General features: G+C 42.0%; 1 protein-coding gene across 1 annotated transcript in view; it reads right to left on the bottom strand.

Moving 5' to 3' along the window:
• The window catches only part of PTPRG (protein tyrosine phosphatase receptor type G), a 417051-nt gene that overhangs the window by 177949 nt on the left and 217438 nt on the right, over window positions 1-21664 (bottom strand). Inside the window, exons 3-4 of the mRNA XM_075714254.1 lie at window positions 11893-12072; window positions 6681-6829 (exon numbers count right to left, since the gene is read on the bottom strand). Of these exons, the coding sequence (XP_075570369.1) occupies window positions 6681-6829; window positions 11893-12072 (329 nt within the window). The remainder of the gene's footprint in view (window positions 1-6680; window positions 6830-11892; window positions 12073-21664) is intronic.

Raw genomic sequence — 21664 nt, 5'->3', positions numbered from 1 at the left:
TTTCAAGTAACAATCCTATTGAATCTGCTACCTTTCATTAAAGTAGCTCTTATAACTCTGTCAAATTCTCCAACCTTTGTATTGATTTTTTTCTCCTATTCAAAATAACTCTCCTTTACAACAAGAGCTGGCTGTCAGCCTCTTATCTCTTATTTTCACCCCATCTGATCCTCCTTCTCCTTGTCAGTCTTTCCAGATTCCAATTAATCATGTAGAAAATCAGGGATTTCTGTTAAGAGGAATGTACAACTCTTAGCTCATCATTAACATACTGTAATTGCAGTGTACTGTTACTGCCTCCGACCTTTTCAACAAGACAGTGTAAATCCTTCGGGGAAAGCAGGACATTCCTAGCCAACACGAAAAGAGTTATATCTGCTTCGTGTTACTGGATAGTTATTTCAAAATAAAACTCTGGATGCATTGTAACATTTGTAACTCACTCTAGAAATTACTGGGGCCTGGCAGGCAGCAGGAAGATGTTGCCATAAAACCAAACTGCTGTTACGTCCCTAAATTTTGTCTGGGTCTCTACATGAACAGTCCCAAGATACGCTAACCCCTCCACTAAACATATTTTAATTTCAGACCATCGTCTCATGTTTCTTCTTAATTATCACGGGGCATTCACAGAAAAGATCAGCCAGATGGAGACTAAATATTTCACTACTACAAGATGAAGCATTCTCCACTAAAATGGAACCTTGATTGCAATAAAGTCATTAATTAAAGTCTCAACTGATTCTCCTGTCAGTATATGGGAGGCACTAAAGACAACTGTGAGGAGACTGTATCAGCTACACTAAGGAAAATAAAACAGTAAACCAGACAGCTATAAGATGATGTTTAACTTGCATTGCTCATCGTCTTTACAGTGCAACATGATGGAAACTCAGCCATGTGCTCAATATATCCATCCATTTTATATTATAAAATTATGACACACTGATTTCCTGATGATGAGAAACCTGAACAGGTTTTAAAAGCGGTGAAGAGCAAAGAGGAGTAAAGTCTGGAGACTCCTGGAGTAAAATCTTACTTTACTGGAGATAAGAAGAGCAGCAGTTTTGGCTTTTTAGCATCTTGTATTTTTAGAGTATTTTATGGCTATCTGGACCCCCAAAGACTGTGGGGAAAGGGAAGACAGAAGGCTGTAAGAAAACAGACCAAAAAAACCTGATGCTAAGTGTCAGGTGGTGGTGGTGGTGGGGGGGAGTGAAAATCCCCAAGCTATCTCTTCGTCTGAATGATTAAGTGAGGGGTGCTGTAAGAGATGTAGATGGAATAAGCAGTGCATGCTAAATTCCCTGGACACTCTACAGCACAGACAGCATGAGTATGGAGCCAAATCTTCACTCAGAGTTTCAGCAGCACATCTCCCATCAAAGTCACTGGGAGCTCTAAGTATCCCCCTATAAGTGTGGATTTGGTCCTTGGAGAGAATATTACAGTAAAATGACTTCAGACAGTCAAAGTCTCTCACTGCGATATATTCCCAATGGTCCTCTTTAGGTCCCTCCATCATTTATTGACTTCTACTTTGCTACATCCTGCCAGATGGAGGCAAGGAAATTTGAAGAGCAACTGGTAAGCAGAATATAAGGAAATAAAACCAATGCTGGTTCCCTGTTTCACAATTAGTCTTTACTTGTGCTTGGAGCCAACACCAGAGATCTTTGCAAAATTACAATTACCAGATATGCTGGATGCCAGAAATAATAAAGCCAGCTGCAACACAGCAACATAGGGTGTTAGTTCTCTCCTGTATATCAAGAAAACATACTGTGATACACTCATCTTTTAATGTCAAAAAGCGTGCACAAATCTAAAGAGACTTACAAATGCACCAAGAGTAAAACGAACGGACAGAAAAGGCCCCAATTCTAACATTAAAAAGTAAATATCCCCTGCCATCCACAGGCGGACAAAAGGCTGGATGTATACTGTGGATGACTCCAGGTGTGATAGAAAGATTTGACATTCAGGATAAAACAAAAAAGCATTAACTAGTCTCAGTTTATTCCCTGTAGTAAAGGGTTTTGTGCACTGAATACCACACACTTCAACATTAATGACACTGATTGGCTTCTGCTTGTGACAATATAAAACATCAGAATTTAAGTGATATATGAGAGGTAGAACAGCACACAGTGATAAACTTTGGCAAGGAGATCTGAGCATTCAAAACAGAGCAACTAGCTGTAGATCTAGACCACACTGAAGTTAGCATGGATATTCAAAGGGAAAAGGAAGAAAATCAAAGAAGTAGCAAGAACAAAGACACCATTAGAACCTGGAAAGTCTTCTAAGAAACACGTTTAAAGAAGAGCAAGAATTGTTAATGCAAATGATTGTTTTGTAATAATAATTTAGTAAAATGAATGTATCAACATAATGTAAAAGCTCGTTAATTGACTTCAAAGGGTGTTAGCTCTTCATTTGCTGCTAGGATGGTTTGTGGGGTTTTGTTGGGGTTTTGGGGGGATTTTTTTTTTTGTTTGTTTGTTTTAAATGGAGAAGAACTCGAGACCTCCAAAAACATGCATGTTGGCACCTGTGGGTACGAAATCACACTGCTATTTCAGGAGCCAAGTTGATGTTCCTATTACCAATTTGGCCTAGACAGTGCAAGTTTCTTCATGTAAGATTAAAGGGATGAGGTCTCTATGGCATATTGCAGTATGGTCCTTGGAATAAGATTCTCATTTACTAAATAAATTAGTGTATATTACTGTATAATGGTGTTCACATTATAACTGACAATTAGCACGATTAAAGAGAAAGCTCATAAACAGCCAAAGCTCACATCAAATTAACACAGTCATGATTAAAATCACTCTTCTGATTTCTCCTCTTCACAGAAATAATCAGCATTTTGCATAAAAATGAGGACGAAGCAGCTCAAAAAAAATCACAGTTATGCTGGGACGGTGGTACCGAACTCCGCCAGCACAGCACAGCCCTGCCACGTCAGCTGTTCGCTTGCCTATGAAACATTAAGCGCCGGGTTTCCCTCCTAGCAGGCAGCCCGCATGGCGTGCCCCGCCTGCCGCAAGCTCTGCGCAGGCAGGGCTGCTAACCGGTGCGGTGACACTGGAGATTAAAGCGCTGCAATTACTCCTCTTGGCTCTAATGAGGGGAACCTGGGTTCTCTCCTGGCCTGAGGGAAGTTCATCTTTTTTTTATTTTAATTTTGTCACTTTGCCATTTAAATGGTTTCTAGCGTTTGCATGTTCATTTACGCTGCTTCGACTTCAGAAAGAAAAAGAAAAACCTGAGTAATTATAGCGGAGAAGAACAATAACAAAATACAAAGGAGTCAGCAATTCATTAAAATCTAGAGAATGCAGTGTCAAAAACTTCTCTTGAAGAAAAAAAGGAGGGAGACTTTTTCTAAACTGGCACAGAGCCCACATCCTCATTAGGATCCGCGTTCCCCTCACACAGCAATACGCTAATGGCATCACTTTAATCTTCAGCATCACAGCACTAGTTCCTGGCCTCACCCAGGTGATGGTGCTAAAATGGCAAGAAGGAGGGAAAAAGAAACTTCAGGCCAATGCTAACCAGGCCTGGTGTCAAACGGGAACCTGGCTGTGGATGAAAGCTTGAAGCACGTGGACACCTCCGTTCACAAACGCTACTTCAGAGACAGCCAAGCTCATAATGACTTCATAAGGCTCAAGTATCACCAAGGCAAATCTAATCAATAAATAAGCAATCAAGACCACATAATGAAAGAATACCATTACATATGCCGTGGTTTGAAAAGGAATCGCAATATGCTACATACGCATAAAAGTACTGCAAGATAATACGACTTTGATCCAACATGCCTTTAAAGCAGGAAACAAAAGGATGTTCTCATATATCTTACCAACTAATTTAACATATAAATCACAAAAAAATATGATCCAGATGGGCTTCAATGAAGGAAACCAATTAACGTAGACAGCCTTACCATCTGACACATTAGTTGTAATAATAAAAACCAAACAACATGGTCAAACAATAATGCTCTGTATTATATCTGACATTTCTAATTAGTTTCTGCATCCTCTTCAAGAAAAAAGACTACCAGCAAGCACTTTGTTTCCCAGAGGAAAAAACATCTAAACTTCATGTGCATGAGCACAGTCTATGGATGAAGCTGATCTATCTGCATTCCCTTGGGATGTGCTGTGGAACTAATGGGTTTTGCATAGTCCACATCTGGTTGCACAATTAGACTCAGAAATTCAGCTGCATCGCCACTGTAACTGCTGCAGACCTGGAATGCCAATACCTGCGCGCTCCTTAAAAGCTTTACCTACATCCAGAGGCTCAGAAGAATCAGAATGATTTGGGCTTTGCTTTCTGTAGGATAGGATTTTGTTTTTTCCTTCCTACAGCCTTCCTAGAAATGCCGCTTCTCAAATGAAGTACAGTATTTCTGGCACAGACCTCCCAGCATCAGGCAATTAGGGTTGCATCAGACAGTTGCAAGCTGAACTACAATTAGCATTACAAATTAAAAGCTCCACCACGCATCCATGTACAGTTACTGTTTGAGAGGTCTAATCCCAACCATGAGGACTATTTTTACATGTATCGGCAAGGAGGACTCGGTTTCATCACCTTAAACCTACTGGACCCTTCAAAATGCACCCATGAAAATCCTTTTCAGCACGACTGAAATTTGGAATTCTTGGGCAGGAGGTAGATAGCATCACAACAGGGAAAGGCTTGGTTTGGAAACTGCTCTTCCTTTAAAAAATAGTAAAGGAAAGGCTATGAGAATTCTGCTAATGCCATCATACCCAAGAAGGCCAGAGAACAGAGGTTCACGTCATTGCAATGAATACAAATTACTTGGAAAATTAAATTTTCATTATTAGGATTAACACTAAATCTATCTGATACAGCAATTTATTTTGCACAGCATTCATAAACAAGTGACCTAAATTCAGAAAGGCAGTCTCCTCTCTTTTAATTTTTAAAGTAGAAAAAAATTAGTATTCCAACCAATTGAAAAGAAAACGAAGAATATTTAAACCAAAGGAAAACTATTTCTTGGGAATCTGTTTTTTTCCAAACAGCTTCCATTCATCAAGCCAGCATCAAATAGCCTTGGCATCATAAGAAAGGGTTTGTGAAGTGGAAATACTATTTCTGACACAAACAAGAAGGCCCAGGCTCATTTACCATCTCCACTCCCTGAAATTTCAAAAGAGGAGTTGACTGGCTTTGGAGACTTCCTGAGTGCTCCTTCTGCCACCCAAAAATAGGGTTACAAATACCAGTATTGCCGACTGAGACACACAGGGCAGCATGACAACGCTTGGGCCTTTGCTCCGTGTGTTCAGGGGTGGCCCCTTGTAAGAAATCACAGCTACATCAAGGCAGAAGGCGTTGGAAAAGCTCGTTAAAAAGTAAGAAAATAAAAACTCTTTGCCTCACAGAACATCCAGTGTACAGGTTCAGAACTGGGAGACAAAAAATGGCTTCTAATTCTCACGTGATGGGGCAGTTGGAGCGGGGAGGTGAAAATTGGAGGGTTTGGTCACGCACCGGAGTCTATGACAACCTCCCTTTGTGCTTTAGAAGCCCCTTCCCACCTCCTGAAAAAGCGACTTGGCTAAAGCCACAGCTGAGGAATTATGGCAAGCTGGGGGCTGAATCAAGTTCTTGCAAGACCCAGCTTGCAAGACAACCATTTCTGCCCACACGGGAGCTTCCTGGGCAAGCAGAGCTCCCCTCAGCCAGCTCACATCCACATGCCACGCTCTGAAAGTGCTTATCTGCTTACCAACAGGTAAAGGTAATCCCAGATAACATCTCTTTTATCTCACCACGCAAAACCTTGACTATAAAGCGAAAAGTATCAACAATCTCTATTGACACAGAAAACATTGCACCGACGACAGAGTGACCTAGGACTCTCAGTCACAAGCCAAGACCCACCCACGCCAGGCTCCACAGCAGCCCACGGTGCCGGGACCCTCCCTGCCATCCGAAGGCACATCCCTGCAGTCAGCCGCAGTCGCCCAGCGCCGTGCTCTGAACACGGCCGCGTTGGCAGGGCGCTGTGCCCGAGCCGGTACCTTGCTCCCGCTGCGGCACAGCACCCTGCTACGATAGCTGGGCGGCTGGCAGCCCGGGGCGGCTCCTGCACAGGCAGAACAAGCGCACGGCTGTTTGCACGCATCCATGTAGGCGCCCTGGTAGTACAAGGCAAGGGACCGCAGCTGAATAGAGGTAGAGAGAGGGCCGTACGCGTGCAGGGAAGCAATACCGATGAAAGACAGCGGTCTCGGCACGACAGCTCCCCGACTGCTGCTATTTGTTTGTAAGCATCATGGGAAAGAAAAGATTTGGAGGACAACGAGGTCACTTGGCGGATATTTGCAAGGAGATCCTCCCACACATGAAAAGCTTATGGGAGAAACGAGAAAAGAGGCTGTTTGCAACTTAACCCATGGGACGTGAGAGCTGGCAACGCTAGCAAAGCAGAGCTCAGAGCTGACATTGCAAAAGCACATAAGAGATGATAGATAGAGCGCTGCGAGGGCTGGAAGGGCCTTGAAAGTGATATGTTCATTGAAGGAAACATTGCCCTATTTCACAGTCGTCTCAAACTACAGCAATACATTCTGATTTTATTTTTTTTTGAGAACACAAGCGCATGTCTTTCCACTCACCTCAACGGGGAACCTCTTGCCATTGATGCTGTGCTCAGAGCCAGCTGATCCGTTGCTTTGACCCCAGTGAAACTCCACTTTCTCTGCCTTGAATCTGCCCGGCAACCCGGCACCACTGACAAAATAATCGTCCTTCAGCAGGATAGCAACTGCACACACAGAAGAAGGAGAAAGATGTTCTTAGCACAGTTTTTCTGAAGCATTTACAGTTTTTGCTCATTACATTAGAATACTTCTTCTAATACAAGTAAAGTGTTGGGTCATCATTTTCCTCTTTACAGGGATTGGTTTAAAAAAAAAGTCCATGTAATGCTGGCTAATTATGGAAGTGATCATGAAGTTACACAGGCTACAGAAAATACCAAAGTCCAAATTTCTCAAGGACTTTTTGCCCTCCTTATTGCACTTTGGTTAAAATTTAAATGGCAAATTCTATCAAAACCTGTTTAATGTGGTTCCAGAGAGTAATGGCTGACCACGTTCCTTGGCCTTACAAACCACTGAAAGTCTGTAGATCACAAGTTAGGAAAAGAACGGATCCTCTGTTTCTTGGATTTCCTCTACTTTGTCGGGGGGCGGGAAACCCCTGTGCCCTGCCCCACCTCTGCTGCTGGATGTGGTGGGTCCTCCCCTCAGCCTCCCTGCTCCTCCTTTCTGTAAAATGGGGAGAGTGACAATAACATTTCTGAGACCCGCTCACGAGACATCCTCCATAAGAATTGGGTTTTATTACAGTAACTCTGACATTATTATTAGCTGATTCAATACGGGTCAAAAGGATCTTCTTTGTATTTTCTTTTCATTTCCAAAAGCCTCTGTATTTTTGGTAACAATAAAAGCTGTAGGTCCAAATAGAGGGCAAAATCGTATGGTGGAAGCTGGTACATGTTACAGGGGAGGTCTGTGGTCCAACCAAGAACTGAAACCAGCTTTCATAAAAATTCCTGTCTGCTGCTCTCACTACAAGATCACCTGCCTTTCTAGCAGCTCCCATTTTTAATGCACGTGATTCCTAAAAATTACTCCCTACAAAATCCTTTCTTCTCATCCCCTACAAAATTGTTGCTTAAAAACAGAACTAAAATTAGAATTTTGTTCTTGTAAAAGCCATTGCAGACCACCGCGTGCTGTGCCCAGAATCCTGTGATTAAAGTTTTTGGGTTGGTTTTCTGGATTTTTTTTTTTTTTTTTTAATGGGAATAGCATAACCCACAAGGATTTCTGTGTGTTCTCAAGCCAACTGTGTCATCACAATGGGAACATTAATATAAATCCAATTTTATTATGTAAGAGGGAGGCTTCTATTCACTGCTGAAAAACCAAAAAAGCTGGTTGTGAAATAGAAGTTATTCCTCTGTTGGTGAATCAGTGGCAGGCTTCGCTGCAGGCTAGGCTTTCTGCCGCACCAGGGCTGCCCTCCACGAGTACAGGCAGTTGGCTACAGCAGCCTCATCTCAGGTGCAGTTGTACCATTTAGACACATAGCAACTTCAAATTGTTTATGTTAAAACTGTCTAAATGTTAAATTGCCTGAGATGTTCAGATGTTTCTAAATTGCGCCGGCGACATCACGGGGCTATTTTCTTCCACGATTTCTGGTTCTTTCGCCACTCCCTTTGCATCAAAGTGTTTGCGCAGGAAGACGGGCGGTGCAGGACTGGCTGTAGGATGCTGCCTGTGTCAGCCAGGGTACTACTGGTGGTCGCTGTCTTCTCACACCAAATCTGTGAAACGTAAGTGACTGAAAGCGCCACTGCTCTCTTCCTCCCTTAAAAAATTCTCAATGAGCTTGGCAGTATTTTAAATACTGAAAATCTCACTCAATTGGTTAGAAATTCCATAGATAAAATTGTAGGAGATGAGGAATACAGGAAAGCAGATACATGTGCATCTGTTAAAAACCTCTGTGGGGATTCAGTTGCATCTAATAAATATTTGATAGTTCCTAAATCATTTATGGCTCTGTCAGGGGTCATTTTACTTGTTTCAGATGAATAATTAAAAGGATAATTAGGAGGATGTACAATCTGAAATGTTCATCTAATTGTTCATTTTACAGTATTTCTTATACTGCTGAGCTGTACGACACATGTTCCCATCACCTTCCTATCTTAGCAGAATCCCCTGAGTGCCAGTGATCTGGGGGCTTTCCTCCCTTCCATGTGATCGCTGGTATTCAGGACTGGAGAAACCAAACACCACCTTCCTGGACTTCGGGAGCCACTGCTTTTATCCAATGATTTCTGTAGAGTGCACAGCAAGGAATCAACCCCCAAAGCCCACTAATTTAGAACACTATATAACTGAGGTTACAAAACCAAAGGAGGCGGTGCGCAGCCACCAGGATCACAACTGCGTGATGCCTTTTGCAGGATCAGGGCTGGAGCTGTATGCCCAGCCCCGCCACGAGCGCAAAAATAAACCTGGATCCAAAGCAGCTCTTCCCCTGCCTCAGCAGAGCGGTTCTGATGGTCAGGACCAGCCAGGGTGATGCACATCACGTAGGAAAAGTGCTTAACAAAGCCACGTCTCTGGCAGAAATGTTAGTAGGTTTCTCTAAGCGGCAGGAGTTTTTAGAAGTTCGCAGTGACCTAAAAAGGGGTAAAGTGGCAACGTCTGTGTAATGCTGGCGAGGGTACTGCTCCCATGGGCGCTCTTCCCACAGGGCAGGTGGGGCTCGAAGAAGTCTCGTCCTCCTCAGGCCCGGCTGACACCAGCTAACACTTAATTATGAGGTGGCATAAATGAAAACAACTAATGCAAAAACAGCTATGAAATGTGCTTATAGTCTCCAAGTGATCTTTACCACTTGGGAAACAGCTACTACGGTGATGAAATTGAACCCACATTGGAGCCTTTGCCAGTGTAATCATGCACAAAAGCGTTTCTAGTTAAGACAGGGGCTTAATGAATCCATTTCCATTTTCTGAATGAAATGCTGTTTTCTGTACATTTTCTGCCCTTTACCTGATGGGTGTGTGGGGGGGGAAACAACAAGAAAGAGCACAACAAATCTAAAGAGCAATAACCTCTTTACCTTTTAACATTTCAGAGCATAAAAATAACTAATTGTTCTATCCTAAAACAAAAGATTAGTAGGGCCAGTAGCACTAACAATAACCCAAGTAACACATTTCCTGCCAGTTAATGAGCGTCAAGGTTAAGGGCCTTTGGCTTTCCCTCAGACCCCTGTCTCTCCTAACCAGTCATTAAGTGCTGAGAAATGCCCTCTACATCCGTCATCATTGCTTAAACAGATACTTAGTTTACTGTCTCTGTCAGTCTGCAATATGAAGGTCTCATGTGGCCATCTGCTCCAAGACTCTGCTGCCAAAACGCATCGCAATTTATGGCACAACCTGCCTCTATGTTCTACCCACAAGCCAAAACATCCTACTCGGTTTGCTGCTCTACCACTTACCACCTTAAAAATTAATCCCAGGCAAGTTTCTTCAAAAGGTCAGAAAACCAAGAAAAGGAACAGGACTTGATAAAATAAGGGAGGAGTTAAGAGCTCAGCAGAAGAAATCGGGGATGACAGCAAGGCAAAAAGAGTCTTCATGTTACCAGTAAAAGGCCGTAAGTTACCAAGAAAAGTGACAGTTACTGTTGCTCCGCGAAGCAATAACTTGTCAGCAAAAATCCATACCCCAATGGGTGAGGAAATCAAATATAGCAGCAGTGCTAAAATCACCCAGCAGAGAAGACTGAAGATACAGCTTCCATTGCCAACTGCGTGGAGACTGGAAAATTTGCTGGCACATTTTGGTTCAACATGGTTTCCTATTATATGCAGCAATATGTTCCTATTACACATCCAGTATAGCATTAGCGTCTTTCTTAGAAGAACAGCACCATCACTTTTTCATGGTATTTCTAATTACGTTTATTGCTGGCTACTGCAAACATCCCTCTGTGACCAAAAGGGCAGGGTGCATAACATGAATAGATTAATTAAGCACCAAATTTCCATAGCATTCAGCTTTGCCTGAACCTTATGTTGCTACAAAGGGCAACAAAGTCAGGATTTCAAAGCAGACAGGAGCATTTCTTAGCGAAGGTGGAAAAAACCCTCAATAATGCATCAAAAACCCACGCCATGGCTTGGCGGTGGTTTACGTTAACTGCATTTGCTTTGTGGCGAAAGAAAACAGGACCACAGCCTGTCACTCCATCTCATCTGAGGGGCAATAACTCTCAGCTCCTGCTAAGATCCTGAATTGCTGGAACTGGATCTGAAGCGCTTGCCGGACTCCAGGTTGTGGCTCAGATCCGAAGGCCCCTGGAAGCAATGGGTGTATCCGAGGTCACGTTGCACGCACAGCTGCGTTGCAAACTCCCGGAGCAGGTACATGCCCTGGGTTTCGCTAGCAGACCTCTGAGTAGGGACACGTTACATAAAGCACTGGAGAGATGCATGTCGAATGTTAATAAAGATAAAAATATACTTCCAATAAATAAAATTGAATTAATTAGTGGTTTAATCCAATTCCCTAAAAATATTTGACCTTGTCAAGTGAAGAGGGTGGCCTTATAATTTCTGCTTTTTACATTTTTAGAATTAAAGAGTAATCAAATGCATGCGGCTTTGTATATAAATCAACCTTGACCTTTCGGTGAACTGTTTTGGTAAAAATAAGCAGTACGCTGACTGTTCTTTTCTCTAAAAGCCAGAACAGACAGAGCAGAAGAGGATTCAGTTCAGTGAAGAACACAGTGCTATAATCATATCAGAAACACATTAATAAGCCCCCACTACTCCGAGCAGTTATTGCTCTTTCTTCTCTAAAACCTTCCAATTTCTAAGACTTCCCCTTTCCTACAAAAGTCCGAGCCTTGCATCTCAGCATTCTTTTGGATTAGATGTTACAGCCTCCCAAAGCTGGTAATTCAAGGTTACACCTTGAAACTCTTATACAGCCTTTTATTCTGAGGAACAACTGACTACCAAGAGAATTATTTTATACTGAGAACCTAAAAAAAATTCCCTCAAAAAAAAAAAAACAAACCACCCTTAAAATCAATCTGCAGAACTAGTTTTGTACAGAATGCAGAGGCAGAGATAGGTGGCTGCTGCTGGAAAATTATATTAAAAAAAAAAAAAAAAGCAAAACCCAAACAACAGAACAATGAAAAAGGAGGAGGGTGGAATATGGCTTGAATTTTTAATTGACTGCAGGCAGGCTATGGAGACAAACAGAAAAGAACATACCCGTTTTTCCTGTGTTTTTCATCCAAGTCTTGTTCGAAGATTCATTGTCAAAACCATCAAGCTGCAGTTCTTCATACTCATCTCCAACATGGGCCTGATGGTCTACAATGTCTATGGGAGACTGGTGGGACCCTCCACACTTCTCGCTGGAAGTAACCCAGTGCTCGGGACCATAGGTACCTGTAAAAAAATACGAATGCCAGTTAACACTCCAGTGGCTCAACAGATCTGGATAACTCTTAAGTAAGAGGATGAAGCACTGAAGTTCCCCAGGTAGCTCCACTGCAGTTACACTTCTTGTGTTTGAATGAGGTTAAGACTTGTAAACTTATGAGAAGATTGAAATCCATTAGCTTTGCGCAGTACTCCAACTTTGCCTCTAGCAGTAATGAACAATGGCCTTTTTTTTTTTTAATTACTATTTTATAAAACTATCTGCAATTCCCAAGTTCCCCTCGTGCGTATGTTATCAATTAGCATGGTGTTACAAGAAGTTTCCTAAAGCTTCAGCTTTAATATATTACTATATAGTTTACCTTTTCACATGAGACAAATAATGTAACAGCTACCCATTAACTCGTGTTTGTGCAATACTCTGCTTAGATAATATGATCTTTATTAACGATCTCATTTCTTTTGGAGGTTCTGAAGCCAGAAAAGATAAAAAGAAAGAATTAAGCTAAATGTGCATCAGTAAATTTGAAGAAAACAACAAAGAAAAAAAAGAATAAAGTACTCTGGATGGAGGAAGTAAAGAGGACAACGACCGGTTAGGAAAATACTGTGACTTTCTTTTGCTGCTCTTCTTACATGAGGTTTCTGTTTTCCTTATTAGCACAGTCTGTTCTCACCTGATGTAAACTGCTCTCTCCAAACAAGTCAAGTCAAATATCAGCAGTAAATGAGAAGCTCCAGGGACTGCTGGGCAGAGTCTTGCATACGTGGCTGTACCTGGGCACATCAGAGCCATCCGTATTACATGACAGCTAGCCAAAAGCAGACACAGAGCCAAATACTGTCACCTCCCCTCCCCTCCACACCCCTCTACTCTCTTTTTTTTTTTTATTTTAAAGAATTGCAGGGAGTAGTTTACGTTCTGGAAAGCAATATAAGCTTCTGTATTTTGTGAGCCCGTCACTAGCCACCGTTCAAGGTCAGTAAGAGAAGAGCATGCTACAGCTGTGAAATGACACCAGCAGCCTCTGTCCCCGGCACGTCAGGGTCCTCACAGGCTCAGCATAACACTTTGAAGTATTTTTTAGTAGTTTAAGATACTCGCTGTTATCACAGCTGTCCACCCAACTCACAAGGCAAAGGAGGAGGAGTGCATCCTGCTCCTGTTCTGAAGCCTTCGCCAGCTCCGGATTACTTTTTGGTGTATTAATGAGTCCTCAACCCCCAAATCGTTTAACTAAATTTCACAACAGGATTGCGCCAGCACTGCTGCTGAGACAAGGAAAGCAGCGGTGTCGTACGGCGTGGCGGTGGAGCTGCGAGAGGCAGTATCGCGAGCCACCACTAAATCTGCCAGCGGTTGCCTGCCGCAGCCCTAACTCACCCTGCCCATTCTGTGACTGTTCTGCACAAACACTCAATAAAAATAAGACGTGAAAATAAAAGGTTTCAGGCAAAGACTTTGTCATCCCCACCACATACCAGCTCTAGATGCACGGTAACACCAGGGACCCTCAACAGCACAAACAGACCTCCAGTGAATTTTAAATTTTTCTTACGACCTCCCTCTCCAACTCTTAAATTGTATTAACAGAGACTAAGAGATTATCTTCCTATGAGTGCAAACAGTGGTTTAAGCTCCTGAAATAACAGCACAGAGTTCTTGTAAAGCACTTTTCGCTCACAGTTCTTGAAGTGCTTTACAGCAGGGATCAGCAACATTATTCTCATGTAAAGACAGGGAAATTGATGGCCTGAGAAGGGAAGCAATTTGCCCAAGCTCATTTACCAAAACTAAGTTACAACCCAGAGCTGAACTCTGCTCTCCTGAGACCCCTGATGTCATACCTGTATCGTACCTCCAAACTACACAGTCAGCATGTCTGTTCGATAGGCAGACAGCAGTAAATGATGCACCAATATGCATTTATTACCCTTGCACCCGAGAAGCATATGTAAATTCAATTAGTGCCATCCAAACGCAGCAGTTGTGAAGGCCATTTTCTTTGGCCCCTGGGTTTTAATCTGTTTAGTTGTAAAATGCATTCTTCCTATCTTCCCGTGGGCTAATGCAGGACACTTAATCAATAGTAAGATTTTGCGCTACACTCGTCGCACACACAAATGCTGTAACCAAAACAACGGGAAGGTGTTTTACTTTCAACTACAATCAGGCAAAATTGCAACATCCTTTAAAAATCAGTTACATCACTGAAAACCAGTTACATCATCTGCCCAGGTTAAAAATCCGTTTCGTTTGTCTCACGGTTCAACTTGTACTGTCAGCAAAAGCCACTTCCAGTTGATTTCCCAATGTACCACGGCCAAGGAAAACAGAATTATTAAAAACCCTACATGGGGAAAACCTAACGTGTTCCACTCACACACAGATATTTTTCCTGATTCAGGATGCTCTTAGTGATTGGTTTGCAGTGAATTAATTGGCAGTGCCAACTTACTTTTCATATAACCCCGCATTTACTCCATGAAATTTGGGAATTTGCTTTAAAATGTGTAGTACTACACATAATCATCAAACCTGCCAGCTCTCATTTTTTGGCTTTGTTATAAACATGGGGTTAGCTTTTCAAAAGCACTCTGCTCACAGAGGCTATCACAGTGGTTTCAGCTGTGCATTCAAAAGGAGCTGTGCACTCAAATTTTTCTTTTTTTAAGTATTTTGGTGACCGTTCAGTCAATGGGGAGATTTTTTTTTTTTTGAGTAGGCAGATTTATTTTAACAGGGACTGTAGGGTTCCTTCCATGCGTCTTGTCACAAAGACTGTTTTTTTTTTTTAAAAGTATAGCCAGCTCTCAACCAATTTGCAGTGAAAACTGTCTTGTCAAAATGAATAAAATAAGCCATAAGGGTAAACAAACAAACCACCATGTTGAATTAAAACCTTAAGTGACTTAGGTACCTGGACTGACTCTTCACTGAAATGTAGTTTTTGACAGACCTTTAAAGGCTTGTATAGCTTTGTATAATTTTTAAAAACACTAAGTCTGCGTTTTTTTTTTTTTAAATTAAACGTGTTTGGATTAATTTAATAGCAATGCATATCTTTCTACAAATACGATAGCTGCGCTTGGTTCTAAATCTATAATTTACCAAAAAAAGCCTACCAGTCTCTGCTCTCTTCATGTGATAGTATTACTTTTTATGCATACAATGTTTCCGTATTGGTGCTGAATTATTAAAGAAAAATCTAATGCAACGAAACTCAGCAATTCAAAACCCCAGCTTAGTGCTGGCGCAGTGACTCCAAGTCCTGACATCCCGAGTCACAGTCATAAGGCTAAACTCTGATTTAGAAGTTCAAGACCTGCTAGTTATAATCAGCACAGGATTTTATAAACGGCTAGGTTTTCCATTAATTTCTTTCAGAAGTTTTTGATATGCAAATTATTACATGCAATATGACCTACACCATTATGGCTGCAATTCTAGACAGTAACAGAGGCTGTGACCCCAACATCTCCGTTCCCAGCTGGGCAGGACTGGGGCCATCCCAGCTTTAACAATTAGCGTGAAAAGGCAAAGCGGAGCTAGGGGGGCGAGAAACAAATTTGAATTTTTGAGTTGAAGACCAAAGTAAATAAATTATATCTCCTAGCCAGAAAAAATAAGCTCAACAACCTATAAAATGTAATCAAGAATAGTGCAGTGGGATTCATTTCTTCACTGGGAGCCATCAGAAGGTTTAAGCCTAACTGCCTGCTTTTTTCCTTGGACATTCAAGTGCAGTTTTAATTGAAACTGATCTTCCACTACAGATTTCAAATTAATTCTTCTTCCAAGTGTCTCATGCTCCAGACATCCTTGCCTTGCAAAAACCCCTATATCATTAGAGGAGGAAATAGAACACTTTTTCCAAGCTTGCAGGTATTGATTACCTATTCCTTCCATCAAAGCACAATTGCCATTCTGCACTGTATAAATCTCTTCAGTGTTAGACACTTTATAAAGTACTGAGAATTATATCATTAATCATTTGCAGTTGCACCTGTCTTGCTTTATTGAATTCTTTGTTTTTTAGAACTTTAAATAAATGCTTTTAAATAAAAACATGACACTAAATAAAGACTCTGTTTCACTTAAACCTAGCAAAAAAGAAACCCCTTCATTCTGTGTGTGACATTTACCCATCTGAAACAGAGTAACTTACGGCTATTTGTATTTCATTTTTCCAACAGTAAGCATCATGGCTTTAATCAAAAAAGAATTGGAATGAATTTCAATTGGCTTTTTAAGGGCTGACAAATAATTTGGTTACCCAGACAAGTTAAGAACCCTTACCTGTGCTAATAAATAATACACATTTCCATTGAGATGGTGGGACAACCTCCAAGCAAAGGTAAACATCAGACAGCCCCATCCTGGAGCTGGAGCATTTGATGCACGAGCAGTAGAGATACAGGACAGACTGATAATGTTTGGCATGCTCAGATATTGAAATCGGCGTCCTGCCTCCCAGAAATCATGCCGCCAGGTCCGGCAACTCGGTGCACACGCTGGGGAAGGAGGGCTGCGTTCACCCCCTCAGCCAAATGCACGGCAGCAAGACGAGACGGCAAGCGGCGAACGCCTGAGTGATGGGATGGGGCTAAGGAAAGCAGCGAGGAACGGGAATTTGGCTACAGCGAGCCCCTGAACATTGCAGAGAGGCGGCCACCCTCTCCCTGCAGCCGTGGGGTGTTTTCTCACGCAGCCCCACCACACAGAGCTACCCGGGCACGTGCTCTGCTCCCCGGCTTGCGCTGGCACGCAGGACAGAGCGCTCCTCCACCGCAGCCCCAGTAACCCCCACCCAGCCCCACTGAAATCCTGCCCCGCATCCACCCACGTGCCGCTCGGGGAGCTGCAGAGCCCATCGACCTCGCGGGGCTGGCAACCCCGCCAGCGCATTTTGGATTGCAGCCAGGTCTCTGGGGACTTGACCTTATCTCCACCGAAACCAGGGGCACAAGGGCCGCCGGCTTCCAAGGCGTGAAAGCAGAGCTGGGGTCAGGAACCTCAGCAACACCGCGGCTCCTTACACGCGACGTTTCGAGCAACATGTAACGCCAGAGATGTTATCACCCATCTTCGTCTGAAATTGCTTGATGCTTCCTAGATGGATTCTGCATTCTTTTCTCATGCAAACTCTTTCTGTCAATGACTGCAGAATCTTTTATAGCTTTTTAATACACAGGCTGCTCTTTAAATAGAATCCAAGATTACTTTTTTCTTCTTTTTACTGTACAACCAAAACAATGAGCTGTCTTCATTAATGAAAAACCATTAAAATAATGTATTCTGCCAAAATCTAATTAAAGCTTGTATAAAAACTTCCACTTAAAAAAAAAAAAAAAATCAAATATATTTATTTTTCTTCCACAATCTTTCATTTAAAACATCTCTTATTAAAACCACTGGAATTTCCTGGATTTTAAATAATTTTCCAGTTAATGGATCAGCTACTCTGATACAGACTGGTTTGTAACACATATGCCTTTACACAACATCCACATATAGTTTAACAGAGATTAGCCATTTTTGAGTAACGTGATTTTGAATTTTGATCATTCATGTACAAGTTGGGAAAAAGGTAGAAATATCCACACTTCCCCCCCCCCCCCCCCCCCCCCCCCCCAATTTCACTTGTTTTTAACATTTTCACAAAAATCTGTCTTTAAATCCCAGGCCTGGCATGCAAAGAACCAGTTTAGGGGGGTTTAATTTTGGAAGGTTTTTATTATTTGTTCTTGTTGGGTTTGGGTTTTTTTTTTTTAACAAAATTATCTCAGACAAATCTTTGTCTGTATCTGATGCCTCTTAACTTTTCATTTTTGAATGGAAATGCCAGTAATGATTGCAAAGCAATCAAAACCCCTCAATTCTGCAATTAAAGCAAATTAGCTTGGTCACTTCATGGGGACATCCTATCCGATCGTCTTAATAGGGGAGATCATTCATCCGTGATTATGTGCAAGGCAGATATTTACAGAGCCATAAGGAAAAGTGCACTGCAGAAAGGCTTATATCCCTCGCCCCTTTCTAGCCCCACTTTGTCCTCACTGCCCCACACGCAGACGGCTCTCGCTGCTCACTTGCACGGTCAGGTTTTTTAACGCCAACAGAAGCTATCCTCATATGAAGACATGATCCATACTAGAGGCAGCATGGCCATAGTTCATGTAAAGTAGCAAAAGCCCTTTTCTTGCCGGGTTGGAAGGATGTGGGACCAGCTCATCCAAAATAGGACAAAAGACCTGCTAAGCAGTGGCTTGGTATCTTCTTGGATGGCAGTGGTGTTTGGTCGAGTATGTTAGTGATGCCAACCAAGCTGCTTGTCTCTAGCATCTACCACAGGCTGCCTTCCTGCTTAAAGCACAAAAAACAACATCAGAAAGGATTCAAGTGCTTAAAAGCCAGACCTCACTTGGAAGTCAATGGGGACAGCCTCTGACACACAATTGCCAAAAGTGTCTCGCTATTTCAGGTATGTGACAGTATCGTGCCATTCAGCACAAGTGGGTATAAAAGGGAAAATTCCAGGCTTCTCTTATGGCAAAACCCAACCAATTATTAAGGATGGATGGCATGCAATAGCATTTCCTCTTCACACAAAAACCTCCCAACCTTTGCTTGCACAGCTCTGGATGGGTAGCTTAACTCAAAGGACCACAGCAGGTAAGAACAAGTTTTACAGGCTCTGGACAAACAGGGATGCTTTACTTTGCACGGACTGGCAGCTATGACCTGCCCAACCACCTCAGCATTTAGCAGAGCAACACTAAAGATGTGATTCTCTGCGAACTCTGAGTCCCGTCGTACTTGAACTGCTCCATCCCGAGCCAAATTTCAACAATCACTGAAAAGAAATGTCACCACCAGTAAGCAAAACCGGTTCCTTTTTTCACACTGAGAAAGAGCAAGGAAGTGATGCCCTTGCTCAGTTACAAAGCAATGAACTTCAATAGCAGGCTGAGTTTTCAAACAGAAAAAAATAATTTAAAACAATTAGTGAAATTCACTACGGAACTGAATGCATTTTAAGATCCTTCAAAACTCTCAGTCTGGGACTTCCCTCTGTTACCTGGGACAAGAAGATTGAAACTGTTACTTGATGCCATAAGCTAAGACTTCACTATCACTTTTTGCCATTTAAAAAGCAACTCTATCAGTAAGTCCAGGAAGGCACCAAAGGAAGGTGCATATGCCATGTGAGTTATGCCAGGAGGCAAGGCACGCACTGCAGATCCAGATCAGCTGAAAACTCAGTCTCCCTTCACCCTCTCCTCTCACCTCCAGTTCCCTCCTACAAAGAAGAAATAAAGTGAACCCTGTAGGATGAAGCTTAAAGACTGCATTTAGATATAAAGGCAGAAAAGTATGATTTGAATGACATATCTCTTGCTGAGTGATTTACCATGAGGCTGCAGGGGTAAAGGTATAAAAATCCCTGAACGCCTTGATAAAAATCAGTGGCATCTTTCAGGGGCCTTCCCATTGCAGAGAAAGCAATCAAGTCGTTGAATCATTATATTAGGGGGAAAAGTTGCTGAAATTATACTGTCTTGCTCTAAAATGATGGCATACCAAAATCAAAGAGATGGAGAAGGAGAGCCTGTAGTTAGAGTTCACAGTGCTGTATTGAACAAAGATTTCAGGATTTCCTACCCCGAGGGAAAGGGGCTTTTCATTTTATTATTCTCTGTCATCACTCTGTTTAACATGAGACGCTCATGCTTGAAGAAAATTCCAATTACTGCTTGAAAAATGAGACCGAATACCAAGAGCAAGATCCTGAAGAGCTTGCTGAGACCCAAACAGGTCTAAGCATCATCCAGTCTGCAAGCTCAGTACAGAAAAGTGCATGTAAGACATGTGGGAGTCATAAAGAGCCAAGGACAGGTTTTTTGAGAACTGAAAGAAGCTGAAAGAAATTTTCCCCAAGAACAATCTCTGATAAGGGATATCTTAACCGGCAGTTGTTGGAACAAACACAGGTACAGGAAGACGGAACAAAAAGGGTTTGGATTTAGATAGCCTTTGAGCAACTGCTAGCAGCAACACCAGAAGCACCAACTCCTTTCTGCACCAATGCCACCACACCTACAGAAATGTCCAGCCATGGGGCTGTAACAGCAAAGCTGATCTTCAAAACTGATTTTGTCAGTGGTACTGTCCCACTGCCAAAATGTGGCAGATGCAACGAGAGAAAAAAAGCTTTTAAACCACGCTCCTACATATAAACTATCCTATAACGGCTGCAGCTTTTAAACCTGAGGACAGTGAGGTGCATGTTCTCCTTAAATTTTCATATCCACAGATGCTACAATTATTGTTCTTTAATTAAACCTTCTAACCTTCAATTATCTTCAGCAAAAATTTTTATGTATATGTTTTTAAAACCTTTGCATTCCCTAGTATGTATGTGAACATCTGTACTACATAGTCACAAAGACATTGGGGTTTTTTTAATATATATCCCCCATACATATACATACTTTCCGCATCCTAATTTTGTTCCTCAAAAAAGTATGAAGCTGCCATGAATCTTGTATGAAGCTCCCACTGAACCTATCAACCTGCCAGCAGCACAAACGTATGATAAATATCCAACATCAGGAAACACCAGGACCTTAAGACAAATGTTGCAGGAAGCTCACAATAAAGCGGAGTAAGTGTAATTACTAAAACAAGCTTTTTCCATAAACATTTCAAGTTTTAGCATTTGTGAGCTGAATAATTTACCACCACAGAAAAGTGAAAATGGTACCAAGTTTAGCTGTGCTGGCAAAACAGTTTGGGGATTTTTAAGGGGTGTCTCACACAATAAACTCTTGATAGACACAACTAATGAGCTGTTGAGTTTTTTACTCTAATATTTCAAAAATATTTATATTGAGCATAGAGCACAACAATATCAATGTAATCATTATGCAGAACTCACAGAGTGGGAGGATAAATTGTGGTATAGAAGGTGCCTGCTGGTGGCAAGTGACTGAGACAATATACATCTCCATCCTCTGTTTTTTATACTTTTCTGCATTTTTAATAAATGCATCTGACATCTCACACCATTCATTTCATAACTGTCTGAGGCCTTTTTAAAACTGCTCACCCCTGAGCTGCATATAATAAACGAGGTGATAACTTACAATATAAGGAGAAAACAGGAGATTAATTTATATGAAGACATAGTAAATTAACTTTCTTCTATTTCTATACCAGTTGAGTAAAGCTCCATGAAGACTAGGGACAGACATAAAAATAGATTTTTTCCTAAATATAATTTTTAAAAGTATAAATCCTAATGGAAATTACTGAATGAAGATGTACTATGAATCAATGCAGTAGCTCAACGACAGCACTTTGCCGTGCTGGAAGACATGCATTTCAGTAATGAGTGCCTCGGACAGGGCACGCGTGCCTCGGACAGGTCATGTCCGGGACAACTTCCTCTGTGGAAGGGTCTCTCGCTCACACTAGCCTTTCTTCCTTTACAGGGTAATAGCTCTATAATGATGGACCTTGACAGCAGAAATACTTTGCTGCTGCAGTGCCCAGATACTGCAGAAGGAAGAGGGGTCCATTCTTCCATGGACA

This window comes from Pelecanus crispus, chromosome 7 (genome assembly GCF_030463565.1).
Source record: "Pelecanus crispus isolate bPelCri1 chromosome 7, bPelCri1.pri, whole genome shotgun sequence".
NCBI lineage: Eukaryota > Metazoa > Chordata > Aves > Pelecaniformes > Pelecanidae > Pelecanus > Pelecanus crispus.
The sequence above is the reverse complement of the archived record's forward strand: the minus strand, read 5'-3'. Positions and strand labels throughout refer to the sequence as shown.